Source organism: Polypterus senegalus, chromosome 12 (assembly GCF_016835505.1).
Source record: "Polypterus senegalus isolate Bchr_013 chromosome 12, ASM1683550v1, whole genome shotgun sequence".
Taxonomy (NCBI): Eukaryota; Metazoa; Chordata; class Cladistia; order Polypteriformes; family Polypteridae; genus Polypterus; species Polypterus senegalus.
In genome coordinates, this window is record NC_053165.1 from 134,904,593 (window position 1) to 134,928,660 (window position 24,068).

General features: G+C 40.3%; 1 protein-coding gene across 4 annotated transcripts in view; it reads left to right on the forward strand.

Moving 5' to 3' along the window:
- The window catches only part of LOC120541668 (lactase-like protein), a 39,077-nt gene that overhangs the window by 13,665 nt on the left and 1,344 nt on the right, over nt 1-24,068 (forward strand). For all 4 annotated transcript variants that reach the window (XR_005636058.1, XM_039773519.1, XM_039773520.1 and 1 more), the window contains exons 7-11: nt 17,630-17,684; nt 17,768-17,929; nt 18,401-18,675; nt 18,761-18,887; nt 18,969-19,168. Coding sequence is in view for 3 of the 4 variants with exons in the window: in XM_039773519.1 (XP_039629453.1) it covers nt 17,630-17,684; nt 17,768-17,929; nt 18,401-18,675; nt 18,761-18,887; nt 18,969-19,168 (819 nt within the window). In the remaining variant the exon portion in view is untranslated. The remainder of the gene's footprint in view (nt 1-17,629; nt 17,685-17,767; nt 17,930-18,400; nt 18,676-18,760; nt 18,888-18,968; nt 19,169-24,068) is intronic.

Consider the following 24,068-nt stretch of genomic DNA (forward strand, 5'->3'; position numbering starts at 1 on the left):
TGTGTGTGTGTGTCTCTCTCGTGTGTGCGTGTGCGTGTGTGTGTGTGTGTGTCTCTCTCACGCATGTGTGTGTGTCTGTCTCTCTCTCGCTGCTCAGGGAATGCACAGGGAGAGAATTCAGGGAGAGACTGAACACGTGCAGAAATCATTGGCGCGCACAAACCGAAAGGGAAACTGGCTTGTTCGTATACCGAGTCTGTGGTCTTGAACAGATGCAAAAGTATGGCGAACTTTTTGATCTTAAACAGATTTGTACGTGTTCCGAGACGTTTGTGAACCGAGGTTCCACTGTATATTGCAGAAATGCTGTCTGAGTCCTCAAAACTGAGCAATATTTTTTCCAGCATAGAGGAAGGTGGGAGGTGAGGACAATTGGGCAGGTTCTGTTTAACAAAGTTTCTGATTTGAAGGTAGTGAAAGAAATGTGTTGCTGGAAAGTTAAATTTGGAATGTAATTGTTCATAGGATGCAAAGATGTTGTCTATATAAAGATCTCTAAGTAATTTAATCCCAAATTTTTTCCAGATATTAAAAACTGCATATGTTTGCAAGGGATGAAAAAGGTGGTTCTCATGCAGAGGTGCCACAGATAAAAGATTCTCCATCTTAAAATGCTTCCTACATTGGTTCCATATTCTGAGTGAGTGAAGTGCAATTGGGTTGTTAGTATATTTGCAATAACTTGCATTTATAGGGGCACAAAGCAGGGGATATAAAGAAGTGCTCCAGGATTTTATTTCTATTGCGGACCAGGTCTGTGTATGTTCATCTATTTGTGTCAATATCCAGGTTTTTATAGTTTGTATGTTTGCTGCCCAGTAATGAAACTGAAAGTTAGATAGAGCCATGCCACCTTCTGTCTTAGGTCTTTGTAGGGTTGCTCTTTGGATACGTGGATGTTTTAAGTGCCAAATAAATGAGGTTATTGTTGAATCTAATTTCTTAAAAAATGATTTATTGATGTATATTGAAATGTTTTGAAACAAAAAGAGAAGCTTAAGAAGAATATTCATCTTAACAACGTTAATTCTTCCATCTAAAGTGAGATGAAGGGTTGACCATCTATGCAAGTCTTGCTTAATTTTTTCTATACAGACAGCAGAATTTTGTTGATAAAGAGCTTTCTTTATGTTTACGTGTGTTGTTTACTCCTAGGTATTTAAACTGAACTGCAATGATAAAAGGGAAGGTGTCCAATCTAATGTTGTATGCTTTAGAATTCACTGGAAAGAACACACTTTTATTCAAATTAATTCTGAGAACAGAAATCTTTGAAAATTCTTTAAGTGCTGTTAGGACTGCAGGCACAGTATTTTGTGGGTCAGATATATACAGTACATATCGTCTGCATATTGAGAAATGTTCTGTTCAAGTCCTTCTCTCATAATTCCCTTTATCTGATAAGCATTTCAACAGTAAACTGCCAGTGGTTCAATGGCAATTGCAAAAAGTAGTGGTGACAAGGGGCATCCTTGTCTGGTACCACGTTCCAGTTTAAAGTAGTCTGAATTAATGTTATTAATACAAACTGAAGCTTCTGGATTGGTATACAGTAGTTTGATCCATGCACAAATGTTCAGGCCAAACCCGAATTTCTCTAATGTAGTGAAAAGGTAGTTCCATTCAATCATCTGAAATGCTTTTTCTGCATCCAACGATAATAATATCTCTGGGGTGTTTGACTTTGTGGATGAATATATCACATTAAACAGGTGTTGAAGATTGGAAGCTAAGTGTCGGCCTTTAATAAATCCAGTTTGATCTTGTGATATTACCGAAGGCAGCACTTTCTCCATCCTTCTAGCTAGGACTTTGGAGAGTATCTTAACATCATTATTCAGAAGTGAAATTGGTCTGTATGATGCACATTGTAATAAGTCCTTATTTTGTTTAGGAAAGACAGTGATTAATGCTTGGCGAAAAGTTTGAGGTAGAATTTGATTGTCTCTAGCTTCTGTGAATGTTGCTAATAAGAGGGGAGCTAGCTGAGTGGAGAATTTCTTATAAAATTCAACAGGGTAGCCATCAGGGCCTGCTGCTTTCCCACTCTGAAGTGACCTTATAGCATCTAGTAATTCTGATAGTGCCAATGGTTTATCCAATTTCTCTGCACTAAGAGTATCTATTTGTGGTATCTGTAATGCATCCAGAAATACACTAGATTGTGTGTTGTCTTCTTTAAACTCAGTAGAGTATAAGGATTTATAGTAGTCTCTAAATGTGTGCATTATATTTTTATGGTCAATGATTTTGTCTCCGTTCGTGTTGGTGATTGCTGGGATTGCATTGCGGACTTCTTGCTTGTAGATTTGTTGAGCTAAGAGCATATTAGCTTTCTCTCCATGTTCATAGTAATGATGTCTTATTTTAAAAATGAGTTGTTCTATTTCTTTAGCTGTCAAGGTTGAGTTCTGAATGCAGAGCCTGTATTTTCCTATGAAGAGCTTCACTTGGACACATGGCATGTTCTTGGTCTATTCTAGTAATTTCGCTGGTTAGCTCTGATATCTTCTTGGTTTCTAATTTATTTCTGTGGGAAAGATATGAAATAATCTGTCCTCTTAAGAAGGCCTTCAACTCTACAGCTATTCACAGTTTAAGTTTTAATCCAAAATATTACAGATATTTACTACAGTCTATGTTTGCCTTCCAAGCATTTCCCTGAATCAGTGCACCCTTAGTTTCAAGTCTGGCTGACTTATTATAGCCTGAAACTGTTGAACTACAGCAAGTCAATCTGCTCTTTCCTTCTGAGCAGCAGCATTACTGTTCAATTACAAGTCAGCCATTTTCTTCTGGTGAACCACTGCCACACAGGGTGTGACACAACAGCAGTGTGGAGATTTAAACCAGGAGCCTTGTGTTACGTAAATTGCCATTCAAAATGTATGAATTATTTTGTTAATTTAACAAAAGGAGGTCTTTTATAGCATTAATGCTGAATGAGAACTTTACATTAAAGTCCTGAATGAATCCCGTTAAAGCAGTCTACAGTCTTTATAGCGTGAAAGTCCTCACCACCCCACTCTTGACATAAATCTTACACTGCTTAGTTCATACCCACAAGAGTTGGGTCATGTCTGGTTATCCTTGGATAGCAAACATTTATCAGCTTTATAGCTTACTGAGATCATTAATTGTCTTATCAGTAACTGCCTGTCCTTGAAACTCCAAAATACTTCTAACTAAACAGATCATAATTACCTTCACATACCTCTAACGAACACCTGTACAAATATTGGACATGTATGATATACAAGTACCTATAAAGATAACAACTTAAAGAATATAGCATAGTATGAAACTATTTTTAACATAAATGAAACCTAGTTCATGTCGGCATGGTGGCGCAGTGGGTAGCGCTGCTGTCTCGCAGTTAGGAGGCCCGGGTTCACTTCACGCCGTGGTTTGCATGTTCTCCCTGTTTCTGCGTGGGTTTCCTCCCACAGTCCAAATACATGCAGGTTAGGTGTATTGGCGATTCTAAATTGTCCCTAGTGCGTGCTAGGTGTGTGGGTGTGTGTGTGCCCTGCTGTGGCCTGGCGCCCTGCCCAGGGTTTGTTTCCTGCCTTGCGCCCTGTGTTGGCTGGAATTGGCTCCAGCAGACCCCCGTGACCCCCCTGTAGTTAGGATATAGCAGGTTGGATAATGGATGGATGGATGGAAACCCAGTTCATTACATATTATTAAACAACAACATATATTTTTCTAGTGACAGAATGTAATGAGAAGTCAAACAAAATGACACCTTTTATTGGCTAAATAAAAAGATTACAATATGCAGGCATTCGAGGCAGCTCAGGTCCCTTCTTCAGGCAAGATGCTTGCATATTGTAATATTTTATTTCTCATTGCATCCATAATGGCTAACATGGTACAACACCCTACTGCTACTAGTGATAGGGTTTAAAGTTAACGGAGCAGAATACAAATCCTGAATAGACAGGAAATATAAATGGAACATGCATTCTTCCACACAGGGGACACAAGTTAATAATAGTATTCAGGTCTGCACTTTAAATGATAGCTACCACATTATTGGCAGAGCTCAATATACTGTATTAACAAGTGATGACACTACAGTTGTGACCCACTGGGCTGGCTACTTTGAGCAGTTGTTCAAAGCGGATCCTCCGGCTAGGACATTGGATATCTCTGGGTCCATGGTTCTTAAGGCTGATCCCCCAATTAGCTGTGGACCACCCAATCTCACTGAGATTGTACAGGTGGTGAACCAGCTGAAGGGGGGAAAGGCTGCAGGGATCTGTGGTATCCGGGGTGAACTTCTATAGGCTGCTGGTAAGGATGTCCCCTCCTGGCATTGCAAGCAATCTTTGCTTCCATTTGGGAGACTGGCATCATCCTAACTGACTGGAAAACGGGACTTGTCATCCCTATCTGGAAAGGGAAGGGTGATCGCCTGGATTGCAGCAACTACAGGGGGATAACACTGCTCTTGGTGCCAGGTAAGGTCCTTGCTAAGCTCATCCTCAATAGGATCCATGATCACTTGCTCACCTATCACCGACCGGAGCAGTCTGGTTTTACGCCTAAGAAGTCTACCATCGACCGCATCCTGGCACTGAGGGTTCTCATAGAGCATAAACGCGAATATCGGCAGAGTTTCTTTGCAGCCTTTGTCGATTTTCACAAAGCGTTTGACTGAGTTGATCGAGCTGCTCTGTGGGACATCCTGAGGGTTTGTGGGATCCCCTCGAGGTTGCTGGATATCATGGCCGGCCTGGACACTGGTACTGTGAGTGCTATGCAGAGTGGAGGCAGAACCTCTGTGTTTTTCCCAGTTGATTCTGCGGTTCGTCAGGGGTGTGTTTTTGTTCCTACTCTGTTCAGTGCTTGTATGGACTGGGTGTTGGGCAAGGTCATGGGGTCCAGCGGCTGTGGGGCATCTGTTGGTGAAGAAAGGTTCACGGATCTTGACTTTGCTGATGATGCTGTGACCTTCGTGGAGTCAATGGAGGTTCTGATTGGGGCGCTCGAGAGACTGAGTAAGGAGTCTGAGTTTCTGGGCTTGCGAGTGTCCTGGATAAAAATCAAGGTCCAGGCCTTTAATGACCTTTTGGGCACGGCCATCAGCAGTGTGTCTGTCTGCAGAGAGAGTGTCGACCTTGTTGAGAGGTTTACTTACATTGGCAGTGACATTCGTGTCTCTGGTGACTCTTCCTATGATGTCAGTAGACGGATTGGGAGAGCATGGGGGGTCATGAGGTCACTGGAAAGGGGTGTGTGGCACTGCTGATATCTATGCAAAAGAATGAAGGTTCAAGTCTTTATAGAGTCCTGGTGCTTCCTGTCTTGCTATATAATTGTGAGACATGGACGCTATCCAGTGACCTGAGACGAAGACTGGACTCCTTTGGTACTGTGTCTCTTTGGAGAATTCTTGGGTACCGTTGGTTTGACTTTGTGTTGAATGAGCGGTTGCTCATGGAGTCCCGAATGAGGCACATTACCTGCATTGTGAGGGAACGTCAGTTACGGGACTATATCCAAGGGTACTCTTGCTCATAAGATCCTCATTGTTGGGGACCCGAGTGGCTGGACCAGGCCAAGGGGTCACCCACGTAACACCTGGCTGCGGCAGATAGAGGGTCATTTCCGGAGGGTGGGACTGGACCACATGTCTGCCTGGAGGATTGCAAACCGGGATCCCGAGTTGTTTCGTTGTGTAGTGGGTGTGGCAACACACTGTACCAGTGTATGCTCCCCATCTTGACTTGACTTCAAATGACGACAAGTGCATTCCCTGTTCAGAGATTAGAAGTTTTAAACCAAGACTCAGAATTTGTGTCATTGAAGTGACTCATTTAACTCAACATATCTCAGAAAGAAAAATACTCCAGTTCATTTTGCCACCATCCAAATATAGATATCTAGACCAATAATGTCAATCAATAAGATCAATGGGCGGAGTGGTGGCTCTGAGGCTAGGGATCTGCACTGGCAATCGGAAGGTTGCCGGTTCGACTCCAGTAAATGTCAATAGAGACTCTGCTCTGTTGAGCCCTTGAGCAAGGCCCTTAACTTGCAATTGCTGAGTGCTTTGAGTAGTGAGAAAAGTGCTATATAAATGCAAAAAAATATTATTAATTATTAATGTTTCTTGAAGTCAAATGTTTTACCCAGGCTCAGTTCAATTTTGTATAATATTACTGAAATTCTGATGTGCCAAGTGACCCTAAAAATGTCAGACTATTAGTCTATTTCAGACTAATTATGCAAATTATAATCAGTCCAGTTACTGCAGTTTATAACCTAATTGATATTTGTGTTATTGTCGAAGTTCACACATTCATTATTTTGGTATACCTACACTGCAGTTATAGCTAATTTTAGTGTGTGGTAAAGGTGTATCTATTTTATGTTGCCCCGCATGTACAGCTTTATCTGCACATGGACAGCTGCCTTAAGCAAAAAGCGACTTCTATATCGCAGCTTTACACTGCCCCACATATACAGCCTTATCTGCACAAGGGCAGATGCCCTAAAAAAACTGACTCTTTTATCTAGCTGCTTTACAGTGCCTACCCTCATGAGTACAGCAACCTTAAGCAAAATGAGACTTTATTATAGCTGTTTTATAGCGCCCCACATGTACAGCTTCATCCACACATCAGCTGCTACCTCAAGCAATGGTTGTCTTCAGAGCGGAGTCTCACACAACACCCGGCCATTCACCAACGCAAGTGCTTCTTTCTCACCATGTCGCAATCACCCACATTAGGCTCCAGAGGTGTGACCAGAACATCATGTGTGGGTGGGCAAAAAATATCCATCCATCCATCCATCCATCCATCCCCATTTTTGTAGGGGGGTCAAATAATAATAACAACATAGTTTTATATAACATATAAAAGCAAAAAATGTGGCATAAATCATAACCTGTTGTTCATTAAAATTAACAGAGGCAATGGAACTTGTTATTATTTTTTATGAACAAATATAGAACTATATCTACAAGGTAAATATCAATAAAGTCAAATGTATACAACATACAGTATGAGAGCAAGAACAGAAACGTGGCTCATTGTAGTCATTAGGGAGGCTATAGGATATCAGTTTCCAGTGTTTAACCTGGATATTATCTACAGGACCAGTCTGCGGTTACTCTTGGCAAATTCTGAAATAAATTCATTCATGTCTAGATTTTTTGTGATGTTTTTCTCATGTGCCTGAATGACTAAATTTCTCTTCCTTGAATGCAGTATTGTTTGGTGGAGTGGAGTGAGAATGAGGTTCAAAGTAGAGAAAGAGCTTTCGCATGCAGCTGAAGACATACCAATGATGAGTGCTGTGGCATATAGTGAATGCAACATAGGGAAGGCCTCTTTGTACTGCTGAATGCATTTGCACGCTTCAGAGAGATTAGCATCAGCTGGCAGTTTATTGATGCAAAATTATAGCAATGTGGCCCTCAATAATTCAACATTTCTCTGAGAGAATTTTGTCTCCATTTCCACAATAGCTCTATCAAGAATACAACCCTTTTAAAATATAAAAAAAAAATTTAGAATACATAGCCCTTTTAAAAGTCTGATTAGGAGCAATTTGTTCATCAGGGTCACCATGCCCAAGTGTAGACATGACAATACTATCATCAAGCTGTGAATTAACTTTCTGTTTCCTTTTGAGTGAATTGGTAGGCCTACTTTTACACTGAGAGAAATGTTCCTCCCAGAATGAGTCGCATCTAATCTCCTTCAGTGTGGAGCTGTCACCACCTCCCCAGCAGTGCACAAATCCACTGCATGTGCCTGTAGAATTGCATTGGCTGGTTTCAGCACACCAAGCACATGAAGGAGGCATTTTCCTGTATTGAAGAAATTCTGCTTTTTTAATTGGGTCAAAAGACCATATGCCTCTATGCAAATGTCAAAAGGGGCAATGTCAGCCTCTGCTACCTCTGAGAGAAGCCCCCTTATAGCTTCCTCATTGTTGACAATGGACTTCGTGACATCATAATGACTGGTCCATCGTATTTCTAGAAGTCTTTTCAGTGTGGGTGTATTGTATGTGTGTGAAACATAATGTCTGTGACAAAATGTGTTCAATGAATTTGACCAGTCAAAGAACTTCTTAGCCAGAGGTTCTGATTCCATTGCATGTATCACTGGTAAATGGAGCTGGTGGTTGTAGCAGTGTACATAAGGAATGTACTTACCAACTTTGTTTTGTAACAAAGCCTGGACACCACCCTTGCCCCTGACATGACAGATGCACCATCAAAACACTGACACACTAAATTGTCTGGGCTGTAACCTAACTCAGAGAGATGTGACAGAATTTGGTTACAAGTACTGTATATTCAACATCAAGCTGATTCAGTTCAATTAAGCCAATCAGGTGTTCTTCAGGGATGGAGTTCTGGACAAATCTAATCACTACAGACAAATTCTCGATGTTACAGCGATCCCTGGTACCATCACTTTTAATGCAAAGTCCAGGAGAGTCAGCTTTTTCATATTTGGTCCCGATATCTTTTACCACCATTTTGGCAAGAGTCTCAATTAGTTCATTTTGAATTACATTGGATGTGAATTTTGCGTTGTCTGGGATATATTTTACAATTTCTGCAAGTTTGGCATCTTTGTTGATTGTGTAATCAAAGAACCTAAGGAAAAGTCCATCCTCCTCACCTTCGTGATTGTGACCACGCAGAGCCAGTTCATTGACTGCAAGGAACTGAACGGCCTCCCCAATGCTTTTCACATAATATCTATTCTTTTGTTATCTGGGTTGGACCCAGTAGTTGAACTGTGCTTTCACCCGTCTCTGCCCAGCGCCGATACTCTTGCCATGCAGACATGGCTCTGACGTGCGGGATACTAGACGCGTGTTTGTGGAAGCCGCCACCGTCTTTTTCTAGAGCTTTTTTCCAATTAGTGTAGCCATGTTTGGTGAATATGTCCTCGCGCTCCGAATTGGAAACACTAGATTTGCGGCAGGCAAAGCAAAAGCTGGCCTCACAGAACACAGAATATTAAAGCCATGGTCGAAACTGATACCAGCTTACACTAAAACATCTGAGTGTCTTTCCAAATGCGCACTTGGGATAATTAATTAAAATGGGCTGGGATGGGCTATCCATATTTAAGTCAGGCAGACCGAACTGTATATTTTGTTGAAGGCAGAGGTTTGGAGTACCCGACACAGTCGCAGAGCTGGAGGATTGTGTAGGCTTATGGAGTTTCAGTTCCCGACGTGGGTGTGCTGTGGTCCGTGTTGGTAGCAGCGGTGCTGGGCTCAACCGTGGAGCCAGCAGCTTGTGGAGAGACAGAAGTTGAAGATGTCTGCTTTTTAATAAGCCACCTGTGCATAGCCTTTGGTGTTACCAACCAGAAAATAAAAGAAGAATGGAATGTATACGCTGTTTTAATTAAAGAATGCGGTCAACAGGTTCAAAACATGCTGCAAAATGTGCGGCGAAGTGAACTGTGAGCAGCATGGTGCCGGTCTAGTGGAGTAGGCACTGACGGATACGCCCCAAATTCAAACGGGCCAATTGGAAAGCAACTCAGTTTTGAAAATCAAATGTTATTCTTCTCCAGAGTTTTCATTGGACAGACAGAGCATTTCGCAGGGTGGGCACGGCTTGTCTCTGGGGGCAGTGCCCACCCCAGCCCCCCCGTGGTCACGCCACGAACCGTTAGACTCTTATCACTATACTTTGGCCCAACAAAATATAAACTTGTTATTGCAATAAAGCAAAATGAATAAAATACTGTAAAACCAATAGTAGTAAAAAGTTGGAAATGTATTTTAAAATAGCATTTTAAGGATAAGGATACATATGATATCATATGTGTTGCTTCAGGCTTGGTGCATACCTGTCTAAGAGGTTTCTTCAGTCCACAGAGGTCTTTTATCTGCCAGACATCTTTTTGGGGTGATGGTCTTCTCACTTTTCTTGTGTTATTTCTGTGCAGGATGCACCTAAAACGCCTATCTAAAAGGTGGAGATAATAGTCTCCTATCTAATAAAACTGTAAAGTCTGTGTGTGTGTGTGTGTGAGAGAGAGACAGTGTGAGAGAGAGAGAGAGAGAGAGAGAGAGAGAGAGAGAGAGAGAGAGAGAAAGAGTGATCCCTTAGAGCAAAGTGATTGGTCAGTTTGGTTTTGGTGATGTGACTGAAAGAGGAAGGACGAGTACGAGAGTAAAGGCGTAGGAGGCACGCTGAGAGTCATTTTCAAAAACAGGAAGTATAAAAATGGACAGGAGGTGAGCAAGTCACTTCAAAATGACAGAGTCTGAGAAGCAAGCTTTATGGGAATACACTGGACAGAGGGAGTGCCGGTCAAGAGAGGTTCAGACGTGCAAGGATGCCGAGGAAAGGCACTGAAGGGGCATGTAGGGCAAGTGATATCTAATATTTTAAAATTTACTCTACTACCCATCGTCACTGGATAATGTGACTAGTGGCTACATAAATGTTCAATAATCTTAAAACCATTGTTATGGTTATGCTACAGAATTGCATCCTTTTCTCAGGCTGATGCCATTGCTACCTTTATTCGCTCCAGGATAATAAATAAAGTTGTTCCATATTCAAGTAATAACCGATATTCCTAGAAGTCTGTTTTTTTGGGGGGATTCTAAAAGGATTACAGATTCTGAGTTTAAATCTATACATAGCAGTCTGCACTATTATGCACTACTATCTGTTCAGTGTAGTCATCTTTATTGCAGCTACAATTCAAAAAATGTTTGCAAACTTTGTAGCAGCTTGCTAATCAGTTTCTTTGACTTTGTCAAAGTTCTCATCTCTCTATTATAATAAAACAAAATCTTGGAACGAGATGAGACTAATCCTGCGACAAGACGTGACTTTTTTGAAAAGACTTTTTAGAAGGAAGTCCCGCGAGGAGGAGACTTTTACCATGAGATTCTTTCAAGTCACACCTTACCTACAACTATTTTCGAACAAGACCACGGTCATCAGGTGCATTCTGGCACTTGGCCTGTACAGACACCAATCCATTAAAGGGCTTACTTATGAACACACACACACACACACACACACACACACACACACAATTACGAAGATCCAGTTTAGAATAACCCATTCATCTGAAAATGGCAGCGAGAAACAATGAAGTCAAATGAATTAATGTGAAAATTGTCGCTTGGTTACATGACAATTTGGTTAAATACATATCAAGAGACTATGCTGAAGCAGCTGGTGGTGATCGTTCGGAAGATGAAAACATCAATTTACAATATCGCATAGAATATCTACAAGCGTTAGCACCATCCGGTCTTCCACCGGCCAAATTACTGCTGAAAGAAGGATGCATCGTAATGTTACTGCGTAATTCATGTATGAGTGATGGGCTATGCAATGAAACAAGATTAGCTGTATTAAAAAACAGACGACAAGAAAGTTAATGTAGTATATCTTCCGCAGATAACATTAGGCACCAAAAGAGATCTTGATATGCCATTCGTATTAAAACATTTACAGGATCCGGTGAGAATAGCTTTTGCTATGACAATTAAGAAATCACAGGGACAAACATTAGAGAAAGTCGGTTAGAGAGAAAGAAACGATATTCACTCACGGGCAGTTATACGTTACGTTATCACGATGTAAGTCCAAGCACGGAATTAAAATTCAATGCGATCTTGAACAAAAGTTAATCCCAAATATTGTTTTAACTAAAGTTTTAAAGTAAAACTGAAAATAATGCATATGTAACAATTCTCATGAAAATAACAAACCATCTGTTTAAATTGTATATCTAGTTAACCAAACCTGGGGGTTGGCGAGCGAAGTGAGCAGGGGGCAGAGCCCCCTAATTTTATATATGTAAATAAAGGATTTATATATATATGTATATATAATCACAATTCAGTATAGTGAGTTTGATCATTTTTTAACACTATGGCTTGTTTCCACCACCATACAATATTTAAAGCATAAGTTCAGTATTTTTCAAGTCCAAGTTATTTCTTCACAAAAATGGTATATGTGCATGCACCTCCCAAATTTGTGTCCTAAAGTCTAGCATTTTCTAGAAATTTTAATGATATTTTACATTAGTGTGATAGATAGTCTGTGGTATAGAACAGATTTTAAATAAATAATCAGGTCCCGCCTATCCAGGGCTGATTGGGCACTTATGTGCACAAGTGAGTGGGTCAGTCAGGTGTCACATTCACACCTCGGTGTTGGCAGAGGGTCACATCTGTGCCCAATCAGGTGAAAATAAGAGAAGCCTGCACAGCAGAGGGAGAGAACAGAGACAGGGTAGTGAAAAGGACAGAAATGGAATAAAAAAAAATTAAAAAAGTAAAAAGAAGGAATGGAGGTTAAAGGGAGAGGAGAAAGAATGAAAGGAGGGAGAGAGCCCATGCTGAAGAGAATACAGGCAGGTGGTCAGGTGCGAGCCTCAGGGCTGCAGGAAGCTGAGGTTGAGGAAGGGGCACTCCTACTACTGAGCGATTTCCAGGGAGTAGGAGCAACCTGATGTGTGGTGTCTCATGCCGACGCCATGAAATGGGCAGCAGGAAATGTTTGCAGCTCAGTGCGGTGCCTCCATTGTTGCCGAGGGCCAGAGCCATCGATAAGATGGTTGACTGCACCTGTCAACAGGCATCTCCTCTTACTGTGAGGTCCGGACAGGATAAGTGAAGGAGATGCCAGGTTTTAGAGAGTAGCATTGTGAGTTTATTTTAAAGGAACTGTCTCTTGCATTTTAACCTAATTTTTACTGGAGTATTTACAGTATTATGGATCTTTAACCACCACATTTTCACATGGATTTTTATTGGATTATTTATTTATCATTTTGATGCACTGCATTTTTGATTAAAACAGTTTTTTTATTTTAATAAAAGCACTTAAATCCCTTTTTTGCACTTACCCTGTGCTGCATGTGTGTGTCCTCATTTGCCCAGTTCATCTTGGTCTATGGCTATCGACAGTTCCAGGTTCAAGAGACACCTGGACATAATGGGGAGTATGGAGCCAGCCCGTACCGTCACAATTAAAATTAATGGGACATGAGTAACAAAAGCCTAAAAACTTACTGAATGTGTCCATTTTTCAAGCCAAGGCAGTTGTTAAATATTGATCCACGACTGGCGATTACACACCCAATGTAAAATAGCTTATACATGTCACTTTTGAACAAACAAACAATATTATGAGATTCGGCCATTTTAAAAGAGAACCAGCTGTGCGCACTACCTTAGGCCTCACAGTCTTCCGCAATAACCTTTCACCCCCGCAGGGAGTGGTTTCCTCTTGAACGACAAATCAAAATGAACTGTTCACACCACGTGATTGGTTTCGAGTATCCCAGCAGGGGCATAAACCTGGTTTCTTAAAAACCTCCATTGACATGGGGTTCTCCTTTGGCAAAACCCTCCAGCATCATTAAACTGCGCAAAAAAAAGAGTTAAACGTCATCATCACCCACTGTGAATCTGAAAACAAGCATGAAGCCTAGGATTTGTTTTTAGTATTTTATAAATATGCTTAGTCCTTTCTGTACTGTGAAGTGAATAACTTCCATCCCCTTTTTACATCCTCACAGTATGAACACTGGCCACTGCATCACCTGATCACAATGTTTAATCCTTTTTATAGCAGATGGCTGGATTAAAACTAAACTGGCACTTTATTATTACGTTTCTGTTACTGGATTGCATACAGCACACTCCTTTCTTCTTAGCTGTGAGACTGAGCCCTGCAAAGGACCGGCATACTAGTACTTGTGCTTCTTGACTTACAACCCAGTGTTGCTGGGATAATAATAATGCAGTTATTTTTACTTCAATAAAATAAGTATTGTGGTGGTGCAGTTTTAGCGCTGCTGCCTTGTGGTAAGGAGACCTTGGGTTCGCTTCCCGGGTCCTCCCTGCATGGATTTTGCATGTTCTCCCTGTGTCTGTGTCGGTTTCCTCCAGGTGCTCCGGTTTCCTCCCACAGTCCTTAGTGTGTGCTTGGTGCCTGGGTGTGTGTGTGCCCTGCAGTGGGCTGGCGCCCTACCCGGGGATTTGTTCCTGCCTTGTGCCCTGTGGTGGCTGGGTTTGGCTAAAGCAGACCCCCGTGACCCTGTGTTAGGATATAGCGAGTTGGAAAATGACTGACTGACTAAAATAAGCATTGCATTAAGATACTTGTTACTTTAAAAAGTAATAAGACCAAATAACGCACATTAATTTTAAAGTTACCCCCAACGCTGCTCATGAGATTTTCTGCTGAGTGTAGTTCTGTGTGTTCAGCTCATCAAACTAAAGTTAACAATTTCTGAAAAATTGAGACAAATTATTTCAACCAAAAGAAGAAATATTGCAAGCAATTGGCCAAACATTTGCTTGGGGATATTTCTCTTGTGGGCAATTTCACCGTCTTCTACCCGTGGATGCTGAAAGTGAGTGTGAAGCTAACACATGCACAGGCTAACACAGTGCAATGGAATCCTCAACTATAACTCAGTTAAGGGTTTACATGGCCACATAATCCGGTTACTTGTGCAGAAATCTATATTTGCTAACCTGGTTTCTTTAACTGAAATAAGGGTTTGCATGACATTTTAGAAACCAATAATAGGATTACACTAAAGTGAATTAACTAACAGATTGATGCCAAAGTGACAGTACAGTAAATTGGTTGATAATGGTGATAAATGTATGCCCTCATCCTTTTCTATTTTACTGAAAAAATTAGATTGTCGGTGTAATTGTAGATAGAGAAATGCTGCCTAGGTTAAATGGCTTAAAAAGACAAAACGCTGCCAGGACAAGATAACATTTATCTTAGAAGTGGTTGAGTGAGTACATATGCAAATCCTTGACTACATACAGAGAATTTTCTATAGATTGGGATCTGGCAAATATTTGGTGATTGAGCCAATCTGAGTAATTATAGGCCAGTAAGCTTAACACTGGAACTGTCAGAAATAATTATTAAGGAAAAGATTGAGCAACACAGTTGTATTAGGAAATAGCATGAGTTTAGATGGAGGAAATATTAATATGCAGGAATTCTATGAGGACTGCGGTGGGTTGGCACCCTGCCCTGGATTGGTTCCTGCCTTGTGCCCTGTGTTGGCTGGGATTGGCTCCATCAGACCCCCGTGACCCTGTATTCGGATTCAGCGGGTTAGAAAATGGATGGATGGATGGAATTCTATGAGGAGACAACTAAAGTATAAGATGAAGAGATGTACATATGATGTTATCTGTCTTGATTTTGAAAGTTCTGATAAGGAACTACTTGAGAGGCTTATGATCAAGCTAAAAGAAGTGGGAACTCGAGGCGCAACATGTTGTTGGGTGCAAAATGGGCCTAAACACCAAAAGCAAAGGAACTTTTACAAAATTTAGTGGTGTTGAACATGGAGTTCCCTCAGGGTTGGTGCTGGGGCTCCTGCTCCTGAGATAGATAGACAGAGAGACAGACAGCTTGTTTTTTATATTCTTATTCAGATAGTCTTATCTAAGTTTGCAGATAGTGCCAAACTGGGAATAGCAACTAATCACGAATCTCATTACAGGGAGTCCTTGGGTTACAAAGTTTCGACATACGTTTTGAGTCGACAATGCTCACTCCCATAACAACTTAAAAAAAAATTGAGACATGAGTGTTTTGGCTTACGCCATTTGCATCGTACTTGCAGAATATGTGGGGAAACTAGTTTGGTTGTGCGCAGCGGAAGAATACGCAGTAACACAGCGTATGAGTGAGGGAGCTGGCGAACTAGTTTTGTTGCGTGCGGACGAAGTGCTCCGTTTGTGTGGCTTTGTTTGCCGACTTTGTGGCCCTGGCTCCTAAACAAAAGTCAGAGTCTTCAGATGGTAGTGCTTCAAAGAAAAGGAAAGCTGTCACGATGGAAGTGAAATTAGACATTGTAAAGAGATCAGAAGGAATAAAAGGTAAGGAATTTTTTACACTGTTTTTGTCATTTTTTCTGTTACTACAGTACAATGTACAGTACAGTATATTGATGTCCTTTTTCTTTTTGTTTGTGAATTTCCTCTTGGGATTAATAAAGTATCTATCTATCTTTTTCTGTGGCTGAGTTGTGTTTTTATGTTCTAGATTATGATTTTGCAAATGTGTTAGGATAGATAAGTGACTTAGGCTAGGGTGTGTTTCGACTTACACCAAAATTCGGGTTACATCACTGTTGTAGGAACGGAACTGTGTCGTAACCCGAGGACCCCCTGTACAGAGAGAACTGAACAGCTGGTTTGGGCAGTTTTGTGTCATATTTAATCTAGCTAAATATAAACTGTTACACTAAGAAAGAAAAATGGTTGATTAAATACACCATGACAGGTTTGAAACTTGAAATTACTGCTTATGAGAAGCATTTAAGAGTCGCAGTGTACTTATCACTGTCTGCATCTACAAGTGAATACAAGCCATAAAGAAGGCTGATAAGAGGTTGGATTATAGAACACAATGTGTAGAGTCCAAGTCAAAGTAAGCTATATGTAAGCTCTATAACACACTTGAGAAATACCGTCCGGTGTACTGTGTGCAGTTTTGGTCCTCACATTATGGAAAAGACATAGCAGGCTATTGAAGGTCCAGAAATGAGAGGCTAAGGAGACTAAGCTCATTGCAGGACTGTGAGTAATGACCGATGTGGAAAGACTAAAGAAGTTGAATCTTTTCAGTATAACTAATCAGAAATTAAGAGGTGACAGAAGTGTTGAAAATTATAAAGAGAATTAGAATGGTGTATTCCAGCTGTTATTTGAAAACAAATTTTTCAACAAGAATACAGAGACATGGATAGGGCTGATCAAGGGTAAACTTTGCAGATATGTTCCTTTCCTTTTGCTTCACCAAGAGAACTATAGACCCTGAATAAGTTACACTGTAGTTGTAGTAGATAATTGGATTTTAGGGACATTTAAAACTTAATTTGACGTTAGTCTGGAGAAATTAGGGGGATAACTTTGTTGTGCTGAATGGTTTGTTCTCATCACTATTGTAATAAATGGGTGGAATGATGTTTTATCTGCAGGGTTTCTGGGCTTACTCCATAATGGAATGAGGATCATGAAAACCTGGAAATTCCTTGGAGTATCAATGATGTACTGCACACTAATAGAAGTTTAAAATAATCTTGTTTACAAAGTTTATAACATCTATTTTTCTTTCTTTCATTTATGTGGATTTGTTCGAAATGAGCCATTCTTAGTTTAAAGTATTACCAGTCGATACTCTGGTAGTTGCCTTCTTTTCTGCTGGTAACAGAAAATATATTTTGTGGATTTGATTAAATTAGATTAGATTAGATAAACATTATTAATTCAAAGGGGAAATTCAGATGCATACAGCAGTAGACACACAGACCCACAGGACAAACAAACAAATAAATAAATAGAAGAAATTTCAAGATGAAGTTAGAGTATATTGAGAGGAAGCACTGAATAGCCCAATAGCAGTAGGCTGAAAAGATCTCAGCACACTGTGATGGAATGGTTCAGTAAGCATTTTTGACCAAAGGACTAAGCAAGACATCACCCAGCAATTCATGTATCCCAAGAGAACTTGAAAGTGTCAATACCTGGAAGTCTGCTCCACAGCGTCGCTATTGTGTTCTTAAAGCCTAACATACATGTTATTCTGTTGTCTTGTCTGTTGCAGGCACACGCCAGGGTGTGGCATATGTATGACAGTCAGTGGCGCAGCAAACAAAAAGGTGACACGTACTCAAATGGTTTGTTAGGGGATGGACTAGGTGACTTTAAGTACCTTAGAGTTTACTCTGTTGCTTCTTTGCAGGAATTGTGGGCATCTCATTGACCGCAGACTGGGGGGAGCCAGTTGATATTCTGGATCAGAAGGATGTGGAAGCAGCTGAGAGATATGTCCAGTTTTCATTGGGATGGTTTGCCTCGCCCATCTTCAATGGGGATTATCCACAAATGATGAAAGACTTCATAAGTAAGAAAAGTCACTGGGCCTTATCACAGTGTTGTCTAAGTTAATAAAAATTAAAATGGATGCCAAATATCTACAGGCCAAGAGTAGTGACTTTTTTGTCAACAGCTACCTACAGGTGAAAATGTGTGAAGTTTAATGTAGGCAGTTTATTTAATCCCTTCATACTGCACAGTTTATGGAAGCGTTAGGTCCAGGTAATGTTACTGTTGAAACTGTTGTTTGGCCTAACAATCAAATTTTTGTTTAGAAATTTAAATGTGCTAGTGTTGTTTGAGAAGACTTATCAACTTCTGATTGTGACCATGATTAAATGGTACTTTGTGTTTTAATTTTACTATATTTAACATAGCATACCATGCTCTAAGCTGTTCATTAGATGTGTTATATACAGTAAGAACATGAAAAAGCAGATGTAAAACTGTATTTGTAGAAGGATGGGACTAATGAATCATTCTTTCATAACCTATGAAGCTAAGAAGAGTGCCCAGCAAGGCCTGACCACTTCCAGACTGCCAACTTTTTCATCCCAGGAGAAGAGCTACATCAAAGGGACAAGCGACTTCTTGGGCATTGGCCATTTCACGACCCGCTACGTCACTCAGAAGAATATTCCAGCCATTAACAGCCCCAGCTTCTATTCAGACCGAGATTTGGCTGAGCTGGTAGACCCACAGTGGCCTGACCCTGGCTCAGAATGGCTATATGCTGTTCCATGGGGATTCCGCAGGCTCCTCAACTTTGTGAAGGTACTGAAGTGTGCAAAAAGTATGTGGCAACACAAAACCGTGGCGAGAAACCCCCAAAGTATTAATCTCTCTATATGCCCATCAGACGCAGTATGGAAATCCCATGATTTATGTGACAGAGAATGGTGTATCGGAGAAGGCAATGTGCACAGAGCTATGTGACAAGTGGCGAATTCAGTATTACAAAGAATATATCAACGAGCTGCTGAAAGGTAAACGTATTATCAAGATTAGTGCAGTCAATCCAGTAAGTCTGACATGGCACTCATACCGTTTGTTCCTGTGTTTTTCAGCCATTAAAGATGGTGTGAATGTCAGGAGCTACACCGCCTGGTCACTGCTAGATAAGTTTGAGTGGGAAGATGGCTATTCAGAAAGATTTGGTCTATACTATGTTGACTTCAGGAATAAAAACAAGCCCCGGTACCCTAAAGCTTCAGTTCAGTACTACAAGAAAATTATCAGTTCCAATGGATTCCCAAACCAAAGGGAGGTGAGTGGCAAAAACTTACACAAATTTCAACTGCACTAAAAATTCACCCTTGAGATATTACTGGACTGTGCTATTGTTTTGATGTGTTTGAGAAGGGTAAGGGTAGGAGGGTTGGGGTTGTTGCTTTCTCCACAGCAGGAAATGGCAGTGCATAGCAATAGTTTTTAAATAATAATTTCTGTCCTAAATTTGGAAATAAAGACCACATGTTTTTCCCAAATCCTGGAAGACATTTCATTTATACTGAATGAAAACTAGTAATTACTAGTACTCTACTTGAATGAGCAACCTTTACAATACAGGCAGCTGTGCACAGCATTTCTAAGTCCAAGGCTTCCTCACATTTTTTGCCCACACAAATGTTACCTGTTTAGCTTAAGTAATAATTTGTTTGACAGTACACAGTACTTCCATTACTATAGTTTACAGAAGTTTTTAAAATTGAATTCTAATGATGCTCCACTCGATCAGCCACTAATCTAAATCTTCAAATTTGTACTCCAAATGACTCTTTGTTGGGGTACATTGTACAGCCTCAAAAAATAGTTTTTTTCAGCATTTGTTCTTCTAAGCTTTGCAGTAACTTAGTCATTACTCAACTTATTATGGCACTTGAGGAAGCACAGATAACTTTGTGTAAACTGAGCACAGCAAAACATATTATAGGAGGGAGAACCCGGGAATATCAAGAAGGTGGCCCTAAAAACTGAGAAATGAGAGCTACCCTGTACATGGAGAGGAACTTCAGACGTTTATGATGTCTAGCTGAATCTGGAGTGAAAGGAAACTGTAACAGACAGCCAAAGACGACTTAAAAAAGAGGTCATCGAAATCGAGCCACATCAGTCCGAGGACTGTTTGGGAACAAGTGTGGACAAGGGTACAAAATCGATTTCACAAGTGAAAAGCTCAATATAAGATGTCGGCTTTATGCAATTCCTATATTTACAAAACCTGACCGCTATCACTTGGCCATAAATTCACCAAACAAGAAAGTCTTCAAATGCTTCTTGAACACATTGAGGGAGTCAGAGTTTGAATGGTGATGGGCAGCTGGTTCCATTTGATAGGAGCTACACATAAAAAGATTCACGCAGAGGTGCCATCACCAAATGCCATTCATCAGCAGATCTGAGTGGTCAAGGAGCAGTTTTGTCCTTTCATTAAAAAGGGACACTGCTTTTTGAGCGTGGACAATGAGCGAGCTTGTGTTTAGTACAGCAGCTCACATTATGAATTAATAGAGATTAGGCTTGTTAGTTTAAGAGCTAAATTGTATTTTTACTGGAACCCTGTTAAGCACGTTAAACTTGTATCTTCTTGACAAACATCTAATGAACACTTTATTAGAACACTGGGTTATAAGTATGAAAGTTTAATATTTCTTTTATGACATCTGTATGATAGATACATATTTTGTGTATTTGTTTTATTAGTTAAAACAGTATGTGTTTTAAAGGGTATTTTATATTTGTTTATGGTTACTTAACAATAAGCCTACAGAATTTCATTTTATTAATAAAAGATGAACCAGTAGTCTGCAGTTTTAATTGACAAGATACTAAGATTAAAACTTTAATGTAGTACTTCAAGCTTCCACACATCTAATTAGTTAGAAACTTGGTATTAAATAAAATTTTATTTATATCTGTATTGGCCCAAAAAAACATCCCTAGTGAATACAATCCCAAGGTATTCTGCAATTGCTAAGCTCTTTTCATAGTAGTTTGCATATTTTTTATTTTTTATATATATATATATATATATATATATATATATATATATATATATATATATATATACTGCTCAAAAGAATTAAAGGAACACTTTTTAATCACAGTATAGCATAAAGTCAATGAAACTTATGGGATAGTAATCTGGTCAGTTAAGTAGCAGAGGGGGTTGTTAATCAGTTTCAGCTGCTGTGGTGTTAATGAAATTAACAACAGATGCACTAGAGGGGCAACAATGAGATGACCCCCAAAACAGGAATGGTTTAACAGGTGGAGGCCACTGACATTTTTCCCTCCTCCTCTTTTCTGACTGTTTCTTCACTAGTTTTGCATTTGGCTACAGTCAGTGTCACTACTGGTAGCATGAGGCGATACCTGGACCCTACAGAGGTTGCACAGGTAGTCCAACTTCTCCAGGATGGCACATCAATACGTGTCATTGCCAGAAGGTTTGCTGTGTCTCCCTGCACAGTCTCAAGGGCATGGATGAGATTCTAGGAGACAAGCAGTTACTCTAGGAGAGCTGGAGAGGGCCATAGAAGGTCCATAACCCATCAGCAGGACCAGTATCTGCTCCTTTGGGCAAGGAGGAACAGGATGAGCACTGCCAGAGCCCTAAAAAATGACCTCCAGCAGGCCACTGGTGTGAATGTCTCTGACCAAACAGCCAGAAAAACTTCATGAGGGTGACCCAAGGGCCACATGTCCTCTAATGGGCCCTGAGCTCACTGCCCAGCAGCATGCAGCTCGATTGGCATTCGCCATAGAATACCAGAATTGGCAGATGCACCACTGGTGCCCTGTGCTTTTTACAGATGAGAGCAGGTTCGCCCTGAGCACGTGACAGAAGTGAAAGGGTCTGGAGAAGCCATGGAGAACATTATGCTGCCTGTAACATCATTCAGCATGAGCAGTTTGGTGGTGGGTTAATGATTGTCTGGGGAGGCATATCCATGGAGGGTCACACAGACCGCTACAGGCTTGACAAAGGCACCTTGGCTGCCATTAGGTATTAGGATGAAATCCTTGGACCCATTGTCAGACCCTATGTTGGTACAGTGGCTCCTGGTGCACGACAATTCCTGGCCTCATGTGGTGAGAGTATGCAGGCAGTTCCTGGAGGATGAAGGAATTGATACCATTGACTGGCCACCACACTTTCCTGACCTAAATCCAATAGAACACCTCTGGGACATTATGTTTTGGTCCATCCAATGCCACCAGGTTGCACCTCAGACTGTCCAGGAGCTCAGTGATGCCCTGGTCCAGATCTGGGAGGAGATCCCCCACAACACCATCTGTCATCTCATTAGAAGCATGCACCGGCAGGCATGTATACAAGAACACAGGGGCCATACAAAGTGCTGCGTACAATTTTGAGTTGCTGCAATTAAATTTTGGCAAAATGGACTAGCCTGCCACATAATTTTTTCACTCTGATTTTTGGGGCGTCTTTGAATTCAGGGCTCTGTAGGTTGATCATTTTCATTTCCATCAAACGATGTGGCATCCTTTCGTTCCTAACACATTACCCAGTCTATATCAGTATAGATATCCAGGAGGATTTCTTTTTCCCCATTGAGATATGATGTGCTTTCAAAGTGTTCCTTTAATTTTTTTGAGCAGTTTATTTACTCCGAGTGGTTTGTTGGTTTACACCCAAATAATTCATTGAAATAAAAGTTTATTCTACCTTGAATCTCTTGTGTTCAGCTATCATCCTTGAAATCTGTGTATGTGACAATTATCCAGTCTTGCTCTTTACAGGATATCTGCTGATCACTTAATAATCTTTTACTACATTTTGTGTATGACATCAACCTTTCTTCTAGTACATTCGTGTCTTTCTTTACTTAACCATTTCAGTAGTATTCTTCATGACATTTTTAAAACAAATGCTTACATATTTTAATGTGCACTGCAAACCAAAATACAATAATTTAGAGGTACTAATAGTAAGGTGTCACGCTTCTTATTTGAGGACCAATGCTCAGGTCCACCGAAGGACACATTCATACCACCTATAGAACAGCTTAGAACTAGCCAATTAATTAAGCATGAAAATATACACCTGTACAGTACTAGGACAATGTTGTCACTAGCATTTGAAAATACAAATTTAAAAGTCTAAAGACATATTTAAGCTAAAAAATGCAGGAACCAGTGCCAGGTCTAGTCTTGGTAATAGTTTCATCCTACCAGGCCACAGTGACTGTGGGGTTTTGTTCCAACACAATTTCCTAATTATAAGCTAGTCTTTGCCAATAATAGAATTTGTTATTTACAGTAATTCCATGGCTTTATTTCCTCTTACATCAGCTCATTCTTAAATTGTATATTTTTCATTTTGGATTATATCATCCACAGGATTTGTGGACCAAAGCAGATTAAAAATTCTCAGTCGTTCATTGTTTTTCTATTCAATTTCTTTCCAAATATTTTGTTAAAACAGATACACAGGTGTACATGGAACCAGGTTATATGATGAGCTGCTGGATGCTTTGCACTTTGCATCTTATTGTTATTTGGAAGTTGTTTAAGAAAACAAGAAGAAATTAAAAAAAAAAATTAAAAGTGACTATAGATGTTTCAGAATGAAATAAGCAATTAAGGATTGGAAACTTTACATGAAAGTTAACTAAAATGAAACACTAAAATGTTGTTTGAGCAATAATTAAGAAAGTGGGTTGGACTAAAGAATTCTGCAGCCCTGCAGTACTGAAATTGAGGAACCCTAGAACATAGCTTTTACTGTTACTTGTCCTAATTTTGGAGGGGTGGTGTGGAGTCAGCTTTGTTTATTCTGAGAATAAAGATCTTATAAACAACGTGCACTTCCACACTAGTCACCCAGTAACACAAAGGAACTGTATAAGAAAGGGCAGAGGAGCCTTGTTTTTCTTTGGAGACTGTGCTCTTTAATGTGGGTTGTAACATCCTTTACATGTGCTATAACTCTGTCGTAGCCAGTGCAATTTTCTACAATGTGGTGCATGAAGACAGCAATATCATGTCAAGAGAAACCCACCAAATGAACACACTAATTAAGAAGGCAAGCTCAGTTATTGTACACACTCTCAACCCACTCAAGGTAGTAGTCAAATAGAGAAAAAACTGATGGCAATTATGTGCAAGGCTGTATATCCTCTCTATGATATACTACTTTT